General features: G+C 44.7%; 3 protein-coding genes and 1 long non-coding RNA gene across 7 annotated transcripts; 2 read left to right on the top strand and 2 right to left on the bottom strand.

Annotated features, from left to right (window-relative positions):
• Positions 1-72: 72 nt before the first annotated feature.
• aip (aryl hydrocarbon receptor interacting protein) lies at positions 73-7,395 on the bottom strand. Its single transcript, XM_076989561.1, has 7 exons — positions 7,149-7,395; positions 3,665-3,847; positions 3,215-3,403; positions 2,420-2,596; positions 1,901-2,042; positions 1,433-1,665; positions 73-1,200 (listed from the first exon to the last, which is right to left on the bottom strand). The coding sequence occupies exons 1-7, from the start codon at positions 7,305-7,307 to the stop codon at positions 1,195-1,197; spliced, it is 1,089 nt and encodes a 362-aa protein (XP_076845676.1). The 5' UTR covers positions 7,308-7,395; the 3' UTR covers positions 73-1,194.
• Positions 3,843-6,102, top strand: LOC143490976 (uncharacterized). Its single transcript, XR_013125059.1, has 2 exons — positions 3,843-4,225; positions 4,321-6,102. It is a non-coding gene; the product is annotated as an uncharacterized LOC143490976 (long non-coding RNA).
• A 153-nt stretch (positions 7,396-7,548) lies between the features above and the next one.
• sod3b (superoxide dismutase 3, extracellular b) lies at positions 7,549-10,380 on the bottom strand. The gene is made up of 2 exons (XM_076989566.1): positions 10,264-10,380; positions 7,549-9,717 (listed from the first exon to the last, which is right to left on the bottom strand). Exon 2 carries the CDS (start codon positions 9,703-9,705, stop codon positions 9,088-9,090), a length of 618 nt encoding a protein of 205 aa, XP_076845681.1. The 5' UTR covers positions 9,706-9,717; positions 10,264-10,380; the 3' UTR covers positions 7,549-9,087.
• A 502-nt stretch (positions 10,381-10,882) lies between these two features.
• ing2 (inhibitor of growth family, member 2) lies at positions 10,883-14,308 on the top strand. 4 transcript variants are annotated; one of them, XM_076989563.1, is made up of 2 exons: positions 10,883-11,184; positions 12,674-14,308. In XM_076989563.1, the coding sequence occupies exons 1-2, from the start codon at positions 11,073-11,075 to the stop codon at positions 13,375-13,377; spliced, it is 816 nt and encodes a 271-aa protein (XP_076845678.1). In that variant the 5' UTR covers positions 10,883-11,072; the 3' UTR covers positions 13,378-14,308. The 4 variants fall into 4 exon arrangements, with proteins under 4 accessions (XP_076845678.1, XP_076845680.1, XP_076845679.1 ...); XM_076989565.1 differs by having other exon boundaries at positions 10,883-11,190; XM_076989564.1 differs by having other exon boundaries at positions 10,883-11,194.
• The last annotated feature ends 979 nt before the right edge of the window (positions 14,309-15,287 follow it).

The raw sequence follows: 15,287 nt of genomic DNA, 5'->3' as shown, positions 1-15,287 counted from the left end.
CCTGCATGTCCTTTGTGTGGAGTGTGTGTGTGTGTGTGTGTGCATGCACATGCATTCATCATCACCAAATGATTATGGGCCCAGATACTTTCATTTATTTGGCTTGTTTACCACAAACACAGGCACTGCTCTTACAGTAACAGACCATATAAGGCTTGTTGACGAACACCCCCATTCAGAAGTAGTGGTGTGCTCATGTCCCAAAGTGTACAAACGTAACTGTGAAAACCATCGACATGGAAACAAGTGCAGAAGAGGGTCGTTTCCACGGTGAATGTACATGTACTCACTGTTTTACTCAGCAGATGGTCACGTGTTCCATAAGCATGTACATGTTTCAATTGTGATAATCTAACATCACCTTGGCAACACGCATTTACCCAGTCACACATGCTTGACAAACCTGTCAGTGACCAGCAGTATGAATATTTCATTATGAAATCATGGGCGTGTTCATTCACTTAGCAACCCTCATGAATGTGTATAAACATACAGAATAACTATACTCAATAGTAAGGACAATTATAAGCAAAATAAGTGTAAATATATATATATATATTTTTAAAAAGCATCTAATGCAACAGGATTTATCCAAGAGTGGCGTGCACACACACGGGGGGAAGGGAGCAGAAGACGACGTACTTTAATCACAAGTGTTGGGAGACTGGGCCTCACGCCAGCTGTCGACGGGAGTCATGTCGTTTGTGCAGTGACTTCTGGACACCAGTCCCGCCCATGTCTGCGTGTGATGACCGTGCCTGATCCAGTCTGATGACATCTGCCAGGCTGCAGGGCTCAGATCCTCCGTGGTGCTCCAGGTCCCCTTAGGGAGCGTTGTGTTAGCCTCAAGGCTCCGTCCTGTTCTATTATGGTGCTGACAGCGGGAGGACAGTCACTCCACAGAATACAAATGTGTACTCTCGGGCCAATTTGTTAGGATGAGCGTTAACAAATGTGTACTCTCGGGCCAATTTGTTAGGATGAGCGTTATAATCCTGTTGATCTGGTTATGCTTCAGACGTATACATTTGTGCACGTGATAATTCTAAGCGTCCGGGGGGGGGGGGGGGGAATATATGAGAGACAAGGACACTGAACGTGTTGGGTTTACAGGGAGTGGTGAGGGGCAGACGTGCTCCACTTTGAAGGAACCTCTTCTCACCGACGATAGAAGAAACGACGGCCATTTTTGTTTCAGCTCTGAAAGTGAAAAAACACAGGCCATTTACCTGATCAGTCCTCTTTGCTAAAGCAAAAATATAACAAAATGAACAATTTAAAATTACTTAAATGTACTTTCGTTATGTTTTCATAGTCTGAAAATATTAACAAATTAATACTATGTTTTTGTTATATTGGTAAGCGAGAGTCTAGTGAGGACCAACTTGCAATTAAAGTGGAGACATGCGGTGTCGTGTGGACTGGGACTCACCGTGCCATCCAGAGCCGAAGTGTTGCTGGCGTGGGTGAAGAGGTTCCTGTAGCGCCCCTTATCCTCCTCCTCCTTCTTCCGGAGCCGTTCCTCCATTGCACGGATCTCCTTGGCCACAGCGGGTCCCAGCGAGGGATCCAGTTGGACCACCTTTGCGAAGTCCGCCCTGGCCTCATTCCCGTTCCACACAGCTGCGTGAGCCTTCCCACGTTTGAAGTATGCCTTTACGTTGTCTGGACCGAGGACAGGATGAAAGTGAAGTCAGGAACTGTCTAACATCTGCGTAATAAATAACGTAACGTCTGTAGCAATCACTGTCTCCTTGGCCTGATCCACTATTGCCCCCCCATGCCTCTAAAGCCATTTGCCCAGCGTTTGTGTGTCTATTTGTGCTTTTTGGCAAATGAACAGAACACTGAGAGATCCTTGGCTCGCCACAGCACTGCCCCGCTGGAGTCTCTGGTTTACCTTCATACTTGTTGAGGAGAGAAGAGCAGTGCTCCAGAACCTCGTAGTACTGGCCTAGCATGAGTTTACACTGGCAGTAATTCAACATAAGCGGTGTGATCATTAGATCCAGTTTAATCCATCCCACATCACCAGGCTGCTCCTGTTCACACAGCGCACAATGTAGGGGAAAAATATTTGACATTATTTAAACCTTGTAAATTATGAAACACTTCATTATCCTGTTAGGAAAATAATTTAAATAATTCAACGCTAATCATGTGAAAGTGAAGATTTTTCAAGTGAAAATCTTCTACATCTTTCCCCCCCCTTAAAGCAATAATGTAAAACCTGCTTTTTAAGAAGGAAGGGCTACTATTGCCTTTACAGCATTTAGCAGATGGACTTATATATTTATAAGTATGCTCCCAGAGGATCTTACCCATGATCTTAATATTAACAACACAACATGGAGGAAATGCATCGACTAGCAGTTTTCTCCAAACCTGAAACGCTTCACTACCCTCCCAGAAGTTTCACCTTCATCTGCAGGTTCTTCAGACAAGCGATGGCGTTGTAGTATTTCTCCGAAGCTGCCTGGATCTCTCCCTTCTTGAAAAGCGCGTTACCCTCCTCGTGGATGTGAGGAACGGCCTCCAGTTTCTCCTCGTCCGTCATGGCCCAGGTTTCCAAGGCGAAGGAGCCCGGAGGAAGGACCTGCAGAGAAAACACGCAGTCGAGAGGCTGAGCCAAATGGACGTTAACCCGGGGGAGTCCAACTCTGGTTCCAGGAAACAAGACTTCAGCACGGTTTGCAGATTTTCATGTTTTAAACACTTATAAGCCTGATCATTAACTGATCAGCTGAAACACAGTGGTGTGTCCCGAGCAGAGGAATCACCAAACTGTGCTGGACCTTCATCTGCCAGAACCCCTCTGAGCTCAGCTCATTCATCCAGACACACTCTAGTAACTCGGTAAGTGGTCGTTTTCATTTAGTTCTCCCGTTTGAAAGTGGAGTAAAAAATGAAAAGATCAGTAAGTTTTACAATCTTTTGCAGAACTTAAGAGTTTTCCTCAGTCCTTCAGTTAAATTCACTCAACGATTAATGGCAGAACTCACTGGATCTACCAGCAATTACTTGGTTTTCTTTTGCGGTTTTACTGAATCAAAGGAAAGCCACGAGGCAGTGGCATCTCTTCACAACACGGATTCACTGAACAGTTGCCAAGTGCTGACTCAAACTTCTCAAAGGAGCGATACTGAATCCGTTCTTCTCCAGGTGAGGACAGGTTATTAACTTCTGATCAATCTGTATTCACAGATCCCCTCACCTCCAAGAGCTCAATTGTGAACACCAGAGGCTGTGGTTTGGCCTGCAGGTGATCCAGGTCTGCGTGGCCCAGGGAGTGGTGACTGTGGACTTGGGAGATTCCACAGCAGTGTCTCTGGCCCTCCAGGGGGTCTTTCCCAACGCTGATATTGCGTAGCGACTGGGACACCAGTGGGTACAGGGCCGTGTGCTGGGAGAACATGTATAGCAACAGTGAGGGCAGTTCAGAGCAGCAAAGCAGATTAATAATAAAATCAACAACGTAGACCTTTCAAAATGAGTGCAGAATGGACTACATTTCCTAAATATGTTAAATTACATTTAACTGTCATTTTGTGCAATGGGTATTCTAAATGACACTTGCTTCACCACAATAAACAGATTTCACATTTTTGGAGGAATTATGTTTAACTGGTTAGAACCGTGATGAGCCCGCCCTCACATCCCTCACCTTGACGTCACAGGTGAAGTCTGCCACCTCCCCCTCCCTCATGGTGCTGATCACCTCTTCCCACACAGGCAGTTTGAACTTCTTCCCCAGAATCAGCTCCATGGGTTTACACCTCCCCCCCATCGTCCTGGAGTCATCCAGCAATGTGCCATCACACAGGCTGGTGCGGTAATGAAACTTGACCTAAGGGAAGACACAAACACACAGATACAACCGTCATCCGTATCAGCTTTTACCATTCCTGTGTGCACACGATAATGTTACTTTGAACTTTGTTTCGACACGTAGCATCATCACAATGGCTATGTTGTTACTGTGAAAGAACAATCAAGGAATAATATAAAAATATTTTATATGCACATTATTTTGTAGGAAGAACCTGAGCTTGGAAAGCGGTGGATAACTGTGCACAAGGACAGAGCGCAATCACTCACACACTTCACTTTTCAACCTGCCAAACCATCCAACATCACCAAACCCCAACAACGGGAAAGACGGACACAAAGATTTGAAAGAGTCTGACTGGCCAGTGTCCTTCATCGAAGCGTGCAGGAAAATCAGGTGGGCCACTTTAATCTGCTGAATGAATGGATGCAGTCAAGAATGTGCTGCTACCAATTATCTTCTGATCCGATATGCTTGCTGTCTGAAAACAGCAACTACAAGAGCCCCATGAGAAGCTGCTGAGAGCCCAAACTTGTTGGGCTGCCGGAGTGAACGCACCTCCATGGGAGGTCACACCGGAAAAAGCCATCGACATGGCGCGTCAGTGGGAAGTCATTACGAAGCAGCAGGAAACCGTCCTGGGAGGTGAAGTAAAGAAAAGAGCTGAAACTTATGCCAGGCGTATCAAACTGACACCAAAGAAGGTGGCATAATTTATCGTATGCATATGCAGCCGGGGCCAACGGCACCAGTGACGGCACGCAGCTCTGGTTCTTAGAAGTGGACACAGGAGGAGCCCAGATCAGCTGAACTGATCACAAGGCAGCAAAAAGTTAGATTTTAAAATCCGATACCAGTGCTGATGTCATGGATTCCTACGTACATATTCAGCGGTGAAACAAAACAGGGTAGCAAAAGACCTACATACAGCACTGCTAGGGTGACCAGCCTTCAAAATGCTCAAACTGGTAGGTAGGCCAGACTGCTCAAAAGAAAAGACCCAATGCTGTATCAGGACCTGAGAACGCTACAGCAGCCATCGCTTCTTCAATAGGCTGCCCTCTGGCACGGCGTCAGCTCCAGGACGGAGTGGGTGTGTTAAACAGATGATGCCCTCATTTGGGGTGGGTCGCGGCTCACAGTTCTGGACAGTATTCAGAAAGCAGGAACCGCAACGAGCTGGAGAGAGATTAAGGTCAAGTGCTTTATCCACATGCTTCTGGCCAAAGGAGAAAGACCTGAACTGGACAAGACTAAGGCAGTCCAAGACACGAGGTGCAGAGTTTCTTGGAGGTGGTGAACCAGCTAGGCGAGTTTATTCCATGTAGAAAGACGAGCCGATGGGAGACTTGCTATGGTGCTAGTGTCCAGCAGGGAATCTTCAGTCAGCTCAAATACAACAGTGCCAGAGCATCCACACGGAGTACAGCAGTACAGCAGTATCCATGACTGATGGGGGAATGTTACTGGCAGTGTGGCAATGCGCTACTGCCAGCAGATATCACGGTCACGTGTACCAGTGGCCAAAACACAGAGCTCAGTCGTGGCACAGAAACAATGGCGGACACCAACATCAAAGGTGCTGTTATGGATGCTAACCTCACGTCCAGATGGTGAAACAGCTTGAGTAGACAATTTAAAAGTAGTTTATTGGCTGCTATGCCCTTTTTAATATTTCTTTTAAACTCCATTCTCGAAACATCAATCTCCAGCTGAATAAGTTTAAGGAAATGAATGAAAAACAAAACAAAAGTAATGAGAGAAAAAGAAAACCACGGTAACATTCAGTGACCGACATGATCACAAAAACAAGAAATGTGTGTAGATAGCAGAGCATACCCCACGTACCGAGCGCAGCTAAATAGGGCTTAATATGATTGGCCAAATTGTGTGCATGTTATGTCAAATAAGAAAAATCATTTTATTTACACACACCATGCAGGCGAGTTTTTCGTTTTTTTCCCCCCTTATTTATCTTTTGCGAGGTGTTTACTGCACATGTTCATATCACCATACTGATGAAAATATAATTTAGCAGTTAGGGTCACTTCTGAGCAAAACCAATGACCTTGGTCTGCCACTCCTGGCCCACAGGACCACACCTGTGGCCAATGGTTCCTGACCAGCCCAACTCAAACAGTGAGGTTCCAGCATCCTTCACTTCTAGTCCCAGCTCTTTCGAACTACACAACTGGCAGACAACAAGCAGTTTGTTTTTTCACACAAAAAAAAAAAAAAACACCAGTACGTGAGAAACCTCCACCAACTTCCAGCTGGACAGACTGTGCACTGCGGGAAAAGTCTATGCTCCCCCAGGGAGATCTCTGGAGGAACAGGCGCCACTTTGTCCCTCGGCTGGGACGGGAGAAAAGACCCGCATTACCCTGCATCAAACAGACAGGGGCGTCCCAGTTTCACCAGGGGATTCATGAAACAACACCAGTTTTACTCTGAAGTCACTTACTACAGCTCAGACCTGGTTAGACAGAACAATATTTCCCAAAAAGAGACTGAAACGGAGCTTAAGCAAATGTTTAAAGAAAACGTGTCGTGTGTGAGGTTATAAAAGTTCAATTATAACTTTGTGAATGTCTAGCTAAATGTAGTCGTTTGTATTAGGTGTTGGTTCATGTTATTGTGTTGAAATAAGGGGAGATGTGGAGTAATTGTTCTGTTCTTTATAACGAACCCAGTACATACAGTAACTCAGTTTTTAGTAGCCACAGGGAATCTTTAAAGCCCCACAAGGAACCAGCACGTCGAGCTCTTCATGTTTGTGAAGAATACATCAGCTAGGATGGCTGTAGCTGGATAACTAGCTGCATAGCTCAATGTTTACGCTGTAATTTCTCCTGAACAGGACCAGCTAGGCACGTTTTATCAATATACTGTGACTTAATCACATATTTGGCCTTGTGTTGAAGAAACATAACAAAAGTCGACAAGTACCGCTTCTATGTACAGCATGATTACTATCGGTCTTACTCAGTACTCGCTACACCGTTAAAACAGGCCCAATCATTGAGCGATGTGCATAATAAGTGGCTGCGTTCGCAGTACAGTAGCTAGCTTTATCATGATAGCTCGCTAGTCACACGATTACAGTTTCACGCTGAAAGTACGACAACATCAGAGTGGAAATAACCAACCGAGGCCGAGTGACTGGCGTGTTGATGTTAACGGTGGAGCAGCCGTGGCGAGCATTAGCGACGCCAGCTAGCACAGCTACAGCCTTATCTTCGTGGGGTAGCCTGACGTGTTACGAAATGAACGTTTCTGGGATATAAAATTGGTATAAAATATAACTTATATTACTTACCTTTGTGCCATCAATAAACGACGAAATCTCGCCCTTTCCAGCAGAGATCACTCTTTTCTGAATTCCATCCGCGCTGAGCTTGACTGCAATTTCCTCCATTCTTGTCCTCTTTTCGCTAAATGTAATATCACTTTGACCACAGAGGGCGCCACATTCCATACTGTATATGGCTCTTAAATTAAAAGTCACGTTGTTGTACTAGGCTGGTAAATGTAAATGTCTGTTTAATCACATTTAATCTATTCATTTGGTCTGACTCTGTTTATAGAATTTCATTTAAGTGACATAGCAAGTCAGTTGTACAATAAATAATCTTATTAATAAATAATAATAAATGCTTCACCAATGGAAATTGCAGCACTGTCCAACACAACACAATCTAGATTAAGATTTAAAAAATGATATAAAATAAAAATAAATACAAATAGGGGTCACGTCTGTTATGTCCAAATATGTAAAGCAATGTAATTCATTGTAGAATGTGTGCTATGTGCAATGATGGCAAAAACATTGTTAATGCTCTGCATGGTACATGACAATGATGAGAACCACACAGAGTAATACTTGTGTGTGCACTGTGCAATAGAAAACATGGTTATTATATTACATTGTACATAACAATAATAACAACTGTATAGTGCAATTCTGAAGTGGAGTGAGGAAGACAAGGAATGGTTATAGTTCCAGTGCACTGTGCAATGATTGTGTATGAAAGGAAACAACATAGGGCATCCGTGATATTCCAACCACAGGTTGCATCAGCAAAGGGCCCTTTGGAGGTGTTTGGAATACTCACCAGCTCATTAGGTAACTTCCTCTCTGCCATCTCCTCCAGTAGGTCCAGCTCAGCTGCACCTGATATGACACAGCTGGCTTTGCTGACAAGCTTGTCCAGTTTGTTCAGTTCTGTCACTTTCAGACCACACCCACAATTCAGCACTGAGTAGGACATGACCCTGGATGATGCTGTTGAACAGAACATCTGCAGAACCTTGTTGCAAACAGTGAATGAGCTAATTCTCTGCAGGAAACAGAGCTGATTCTGGCCCTTTGCCCTTAGATAAAATTATTCTGGTTGGTCAAACAACGATGTGTCCATGTACCAGGAGGAAGGGACACTGAAGAAGGATCTCAAACGGGATACACACAGCACTGCAGTGTAAAAAAGTGTTCGTATTTTCTGCACTGAAGAAATTTGGGCGCTGGTTCTTCTGCTGGGCCATCGACCTCCTGAAGAGGGACCAGCCTCTCATCCCTCCGATTTAGACGGCTGCTACGTACTTCATCACATACATTGTAATGTGCATGATTACTGTATGTCTCATAAGTGCACATATGCTCTTTAACTTGTAGCAATATGCATATTCTATAAACATGCTTACATTTACAAATCTGCATTTGCTGCTCAATTCTCTCATCTATACCAAATGGATACATGTACCTCAGTACTCCAGTATGGTGAATGTTTACTCTGTACATACAGATAATGATTTTTCCCCACATTCAAATTATTATTAAATTACAATCTGTACACAAAATCAGAGGCTCAATCTGAGGCCTGGTGCTTTAACCAAAACACAGTAATGGTCTATATGAGTAACATTTGTGTCATGCATGCTATATTGAGCAACCAGCACATTTTTGTTTTGTTTAAAAGAACTTTACTTTTAGATCTGCAGTAAGATATGTATGGTTGTTACATTTGGATATGCACATTCACAAAGGAAAATGTTCCTTTGTTTCTGTCTTTTTGCATGCAAATGGACTTTTATGTTAAACCATTAACTACAACTAATTTATTCTGATTGAATGTTGTCTGTATACACTGTTCAGTGAAGCTGTGATGTAGCATGTCGTATGTTTAGTTCTCTGTAGCTGGACAGTATTTATGGTCTGGTTTGAGCTCTGTAGCTGTATAGTATTTATGGTCCCGGTTCATTCAGCTATGAAACTTGTTCCACTGTTTTGGGCCGCTCATGCCAATCACACAGCACGCCATCCGGGCTCCTGCGTTCCCGTGCAACAGGCTTCCTGCATCTCCTCCCAGACCCAAATCATCTACCTGCTCATGAATCACCACGGCGCGACCGAGCACTGACCGGCCCCCAAACAACGTGGCCTCCGAGTCAACAGACTGACGAATCTTTCCCTTTTGTGGGCCAAAGTTCCCAAAGTCTCCTGGATGGTGAGGATGGTTGATGGCTGAGGGATTGTAATGACCACTTGTGGATGTGCATCCTTCACTTAGGTCACCATACTGGTGAATGTGTATGGCTCTGGACTGAGAGTCTGATATTGGGAAGCCATGCAACCTAAAGGTAACCCTTAGCTTTCCATTTGGGCCAGTTTGTTTAAAAAGAACTTTCCCATATACTTTCGGCATGCCTGGAGACAGTTGGGTGTTGGGACGCATCCTGCACGTAGCGTACAGTGTCCCACTGAAAGACGGGGACTCTGGTGGGAGTTCTGTCATGGTGAACTCTTCGCTTGAGGTGACTGTGCAGATCTGACAACCAAGTAAGGCCACCAGTACAACAGCATAATTCACTGGCTTCATACCTTGAAATTCCTAAAAGACAGAAATAATTTGAACAAAAATCACATGTAAGTTATAATAGATCCACTAAACAGAATAGAAAATTGTCATATTGTGGCTTGTACTTCAGTCTTGATTTATTAACTAACCTTTTACACTCTACCAATTATACCACGAGGGAATTGTCATTTTAACTCATGTAAAGCTCATGTTTTTTATTTTTGATATTTGGTTGCAATTTTTCCTCCTTTATTAGGTCCTTAACTGTTCAGATGACCATTTTCAGCTGCATGAACTATTTGTGGGTCAGTATCAATATAACATTCCTTTAGTGCCCTCAGCATAGATGTTAATATTTCATACAAACATTGTTAAACAACTCATAGCGGTGATACATATGAATTAGTTGACAACGTGTTAAAAAGTTAGCATTTTATTGGCCATTTTACTGTACTTCGAACGAAGCGACGCGACACGTTTAATGTAAAAAAGCGCTGCGATTTCCTTAAATTTAAACACACCGCGTCAATTTAAAAGCTCGCGCTTCATGAAAATGTGCAATACAGTCAGCGAGTTTACCTTTAAGCAGCTTGTTTATTCTCTTCGTTTCTTATTTTGATCCTCTTGGTGCGTTTAACGCGTTTGTCCTTCAGTTAAAACCCTCCTCCTCGTCATTCCTTTATAACAAAGGGGCGTAAACAAGCGCCCCGTATAACGTCAAACCAGATATGACAGTTTAGCTACATGACTGGCTCTTCTGGGTGTCGGAGCCACCCTGTCTCGTTAATCAGTGCTCTGGGACCAATGTGTTCGTCAATAAATTAATTCTCTGTGCGATAAAACATGTAAAACTATGCAAATATAACTCTTTTCAATAATGTCTCTAATAACGATTACGTTTTAACATCTATCTTGGAATATTTATTCCATAACTAAGATCTTTTGATCTGGCGAATCAGAAGTGACGCTTTTTTCAGTGACGTAAGTATATTTGCATGCGTCAGTAGCTGAATAAAGATTACAACTCTCTGTAAAAAAACGCAGTGGTAATCTTGATAACGTTAAATTACTTATAGAGCTTTTATATCGCTATAATCCCTTCTATATACACATATAATACCAAAAAGACGTGTTTACTTACCCTCATGCAAACACATACTTACGTTTCGTTCTATATATAAAGGTACCAGAGCTCTTGTTAAACTGCGCATGCCTGAAAACTTGTGTTCTAAGCTACCAACTGAGAACAGTGATTCTCCCGCCATGCTTAGGGGAAAGTCCCCGGACTTTGAACAGAGATGTACTGCCTTGATCGCAGTTCATGAGCTCGTCGCCTACTGGTTCAACCTGCCAAGACGTCACCCTGACCGAGCAGAGCGCGACGAGCCATGTTTGTCCTCGCCATAGAAATGCAGGTGTTGTACGTGTACTCGAACAGAACGGGGCTCAATCTCAGGATGCGCATTTTTTGGGTCGAAAAACCGCTCACGATGGGACAAGGTACTTGTAGGTATAAAATGTTATAACGAATTTAAGACTTAAGTTTACATTAATCTAGTATAGATTGTAAACAAATGACTTTTGTATATTCTAAGACAAATGTAAAGAAGAGCAGTCTGCTTTTGATTACGTATCTCGACAATGTTTAAGCGAACCCGACCGCCCACGGACCCTAAGCACGCCCAGAGCTTCTCGGTGTTATCCGCCCATTCGTCGGTCATGCCGTCTCCACATTTGCTAGGCTGCCGGAAAATGCGAAACGCGGCATTTTATGGGCCGAGCTCGCGCATGCGCACATGCGCGAGTTTTGTTTGAGGGAGTTATCGTATCCAGAGAAGACTGTACTGAATTAGCCCGGAAAGAGTCGGCTAACCTACAAACAGCTTGTGGGTCCGTCTCGCAAATGCGCATTTACGGCACCGTATTTAATGCCGCATCTCTTTTCTAAACGTCGTGTCGCTGCTTGATGCGCCGCTACTACAATGTTAGGGCATTATCCGAACGTGGAAAAATCGCAGCTTGTGAGCTACGTTGAGGATTATTTGGACTGTGTTGAATCGCTTCCCCTGGACATTCAGAGGAATGTCTCGTTGTTGCGGGAGATCGACACCAAGTATCAAGGTACGTCGTGTGTCTGTGATGTGTCCGTGGTGTGTCCGGTCCACCGACCCTCTTCTGCCGCTCGGGTCCGTGTAGTTGACCATCTCCCACTCACTACACCCCGGTCCGCTCGCACCGGCTCTTTTCCGTGTGGGCACAACGAGATTATATTACTAAGTTGAAATTCACCTTTTGTCGATGCTCTAATGTCTCCTGGTCTTTCTGAGTCTCTTAATCCTGTTCTTCTTCGCCTTCAACTGAATCAGCTTTCATTCTGTCCGCTCACCCTCGATCAGCCATTTTGACTTGAGCGCCCAGTCTCCGCTCTTCTCAGCTTTTTAAACCGAGTTTATAGTTGCGTGTTGCAAGCCGGCCACGCCGGTTTAATTTCTAAAATTACAAAGTTACAGAGTGTCTTTCTTTATCGGGAACAGGCGGTAGCGCGAAACTCTTTATTTCTGTGAGGTGGGTGTATGGTGGAGGCAGCTGGAGCGCGGTGTGTCACACGGTGTGTGTAGTACTCCGTGTTTAGACGTCACTCCCACCGGCGCTGGGGTCGCTCATAGACGGAGACTCCCTTAGAAATCAGTCATCGGTTATACAGTTATATATATTGATCGGTTATATATATTGATCAGTTACTTTTAGACATTCTGAGTGGGGTTTCTGTATTGACTCCATGTAGTGTGGTCCGCTAGCACTGCTCTCAGTGGAGGCACGTCAGAGCAGTCATCGACTTTCGTGTGCAGTCAGGAAACACTGAAATTGTACATGTTGAGGAACTTGGGCCTCTCATCTATCTCTTTCTCTCTCTCTCTCTCTCTCTCTCTCTCTCTCTCTCTCTCTCTCTCTCTCTCTCTCCTCCCCCTTCTCTTTATCTGTTATTCAGAGATCTTAAAGGAGGTGGATGATGTGTACGAGAGGTACAAAAAGGAGACGGACGCCTCGTTGAGGAAGCGCCTCCAGATGCAGCTTCAGCGTGCGTTGATCAGCAGTCAGGAGTTGGGCGACGAGAAGATCCATGTGGTCACGCAGATGATGGAGGTGGTGGAGAACCGGTCGAGGCAGATGGAGGCCCACTCGCCCTGCTTCCTGGAGCCGAGCGACGCCGAACGTCCCTCCGAGAAGGTGCGGCACGAAACGGGCGGCACGTCCAGCAACTCGGCCCCCGAGCGCGCCTCGTCGCGGCGTCCCCGACGGCACCGGAACAGCGAGAGCAGGGACTCGAGCCACGGAGCCAACGGTGCGTTGGAGGATGCGTGCGAGGAGCAGGTCCAGCAGCCTCGTGAGAAGAAGTCCAAGTCGGCCAAGAAGAAGAAACGTTCCAAAGCCAAGCAGGAGCGGGAGGCGTCGCCCGTGGAGTTCACCATCGACCCCAACGAGCCCACGTACTGCCTGTGCGAGCAGGTGTCTTACGGCGAGATGATCGGCTGTGACAATGAGCAGTGCCCCATCGAATGGTTTCACTTCTCCTGTGTCGGACTCACCTACAAGCCCAAAGGGAAGTGGTACTGTCCCAAGTGCAGGGGGGACAATGAAAAGACCATGGAAAAGAGCACGGAGAGGCCCAAGAAGGACAGGAGGTCCAGGTAGTGTCTCCGGCCAGGCCATGCTTGTGCACAGGACACTAGAAACACGCACATTTAGAACATTGGGCCTGTAGGACTCCTGAATCTTGCAAGATTTCACCTTGTTCGCTACCCAGAAGCTCACTGGCGTTTCCTCGTTAGTACATGTGGGTGTGGCTTCAGGGTCATTCTCCGAAGCCTTCGGGCTTTGTAATGTTTGGGTTCCTGCCTTGGTTGTCATGTCTTATATTCCTCCACAGAGTTGTGGGTAGCTGCCCCTGCAGCTCATCAGATCTTGTAGACGGGTCTGGATGAACCAAAACGGAAGGAGAGACGGCTCTTAATTAGGAGAAATGCAAAACGGAGCACGTGGAGCAAAATAACGTGAAAACTCACAAGATCCACTGCAGTGTTTTACAAGGCCGTGTAAGACTGGGCTCTGTGTAACACGGAGGACCAGGTTTTAGAATGTGCTGGGAAAAGCTCGCCCCGGTGTGCTGAGCCCCGGAGATCTCCCCCCAGGTGCTGGTCCGTCTGACGCATCGTGGTGGATGATGCTGATAACCTCGTGAGCCTTTGAAAAGAGACTCCCCTTCAGATTACTGCCATCAGTGTTTGTAAAATGCTGAAAGAGAGATTTTCCAAACTTTATTTTTTCATTTTATTGTATGTTGTGTTGCAAAAGAAGTTGGTATCCGAGAAGCCTTCAGACACAGAGTAGATGGAACAGACCCATGACCAGAACGCACAGGGATAATGACACACACGTTCTCTCCACACATCTTTATTTGTTTTTCATTTCACATGTTGACATGAGTATGGAAATAGCCAAGTTTCCAAATGTCTTCCAGTGATAGAACAGTTCACCGTTTTTGTTAGTTGAATGTGTCTGCTGTTTTTGTTTAAAGATGCCCTTTTTTAAGTTTTGTATATTTAAATAAACCTGTGCTAATGTCTTTGGTTATTCTTTAATTGCCACGTGTTTGCAGGAGACATGAGGTAATGAACAACACAGCAGCTGACGTGGTCCTGTACTGACCACTCGTGTTCACCAAGTGTCGCCAAAGAAAAAGATTCAGATTCTGCTTATTTTTAGAAACAATACAGATATATTCAGTATGCTGACTGTGGTAAAAAAGAGAAGCATCTTAAATGGCACAATGCAGTTTTACTATAGTTTTACTATGATCTTCAAATCACTGTTTGAGAAGGAAATCTAACCAAGTCATGAGAGGGTTAGTTTAGCAGTGTACACAAGACAGTGACAATATAATGGAAACATTTATACAAGTTATACAAATGCTTTTTGAATCTATTATTTGAGATACTGTAAGTCACCTCATGACCTTCCTACATGTCTTACTGAAGGGTGAAATCCTAATGCAAAAATAGCATCTTGACCTGGACTTGGTGAAATCCAGCAGGTATTGTTCAGGTATGCAGCCGCACATAATTGCTTTTACAATCCTATAAAGGGCACTGCACAAATGAGATCAGAGAATGTGTGAAAAAACCATTTAGTATGGCTTGGGTTCTTAAAAGTAATTTGCACTGCAAACATAGTTGATCAACCTTTGGTTTTACAGGGGGTTAACAAGACGCACTAAGATAACATCACTAAGATTTAATGAAAGATTATTCCCACCAGTTTGGATCTTATAAACTACGTTTCTGAGTCATGGAGCTCGTGTCAAGAACCGTGTTATGTCATGTCAGATTGGGTTGTGTGGTCTCTTGACACTGGTCTGACGTTATCTGTTCAACTGCCGCACGGTTCAAAACAGTAATAACTGTCATCTTGAATCTGCCCGCACTTCATGTAGTATCAGACAGGGGACACAGCTGGAAGGCAGGACTATATGAACAGTTAGAAGAGATCCACACAGTATACGTCAGTCAGAGCTCTAGTACAAACCTAATGGTGTCACTCTGCAC

Source organism: Brachyhypopomus gauderio, unplaced genomic scaffold (assembly GCF_052324685.1).
Source record: "Brachyhypopomus gauderio isolate BG-103 unplaced genomic scaffold, BGAUD_0.2 sc68, whole genome shotgun sequence".
Classification (NCBI taxonomy): Eukaryota; Metazoa; Chordata; class Actinopteri; order Gymnotiformes; family Hypopomidae; genus Brachyhypopomus; species Brachyhypopomus gauderio.
The sequence above is the reverse complement of the archived record's forward strand: the minus strand, read 5'-3'. Positions and strand labels throughout refer to the sequence as shown.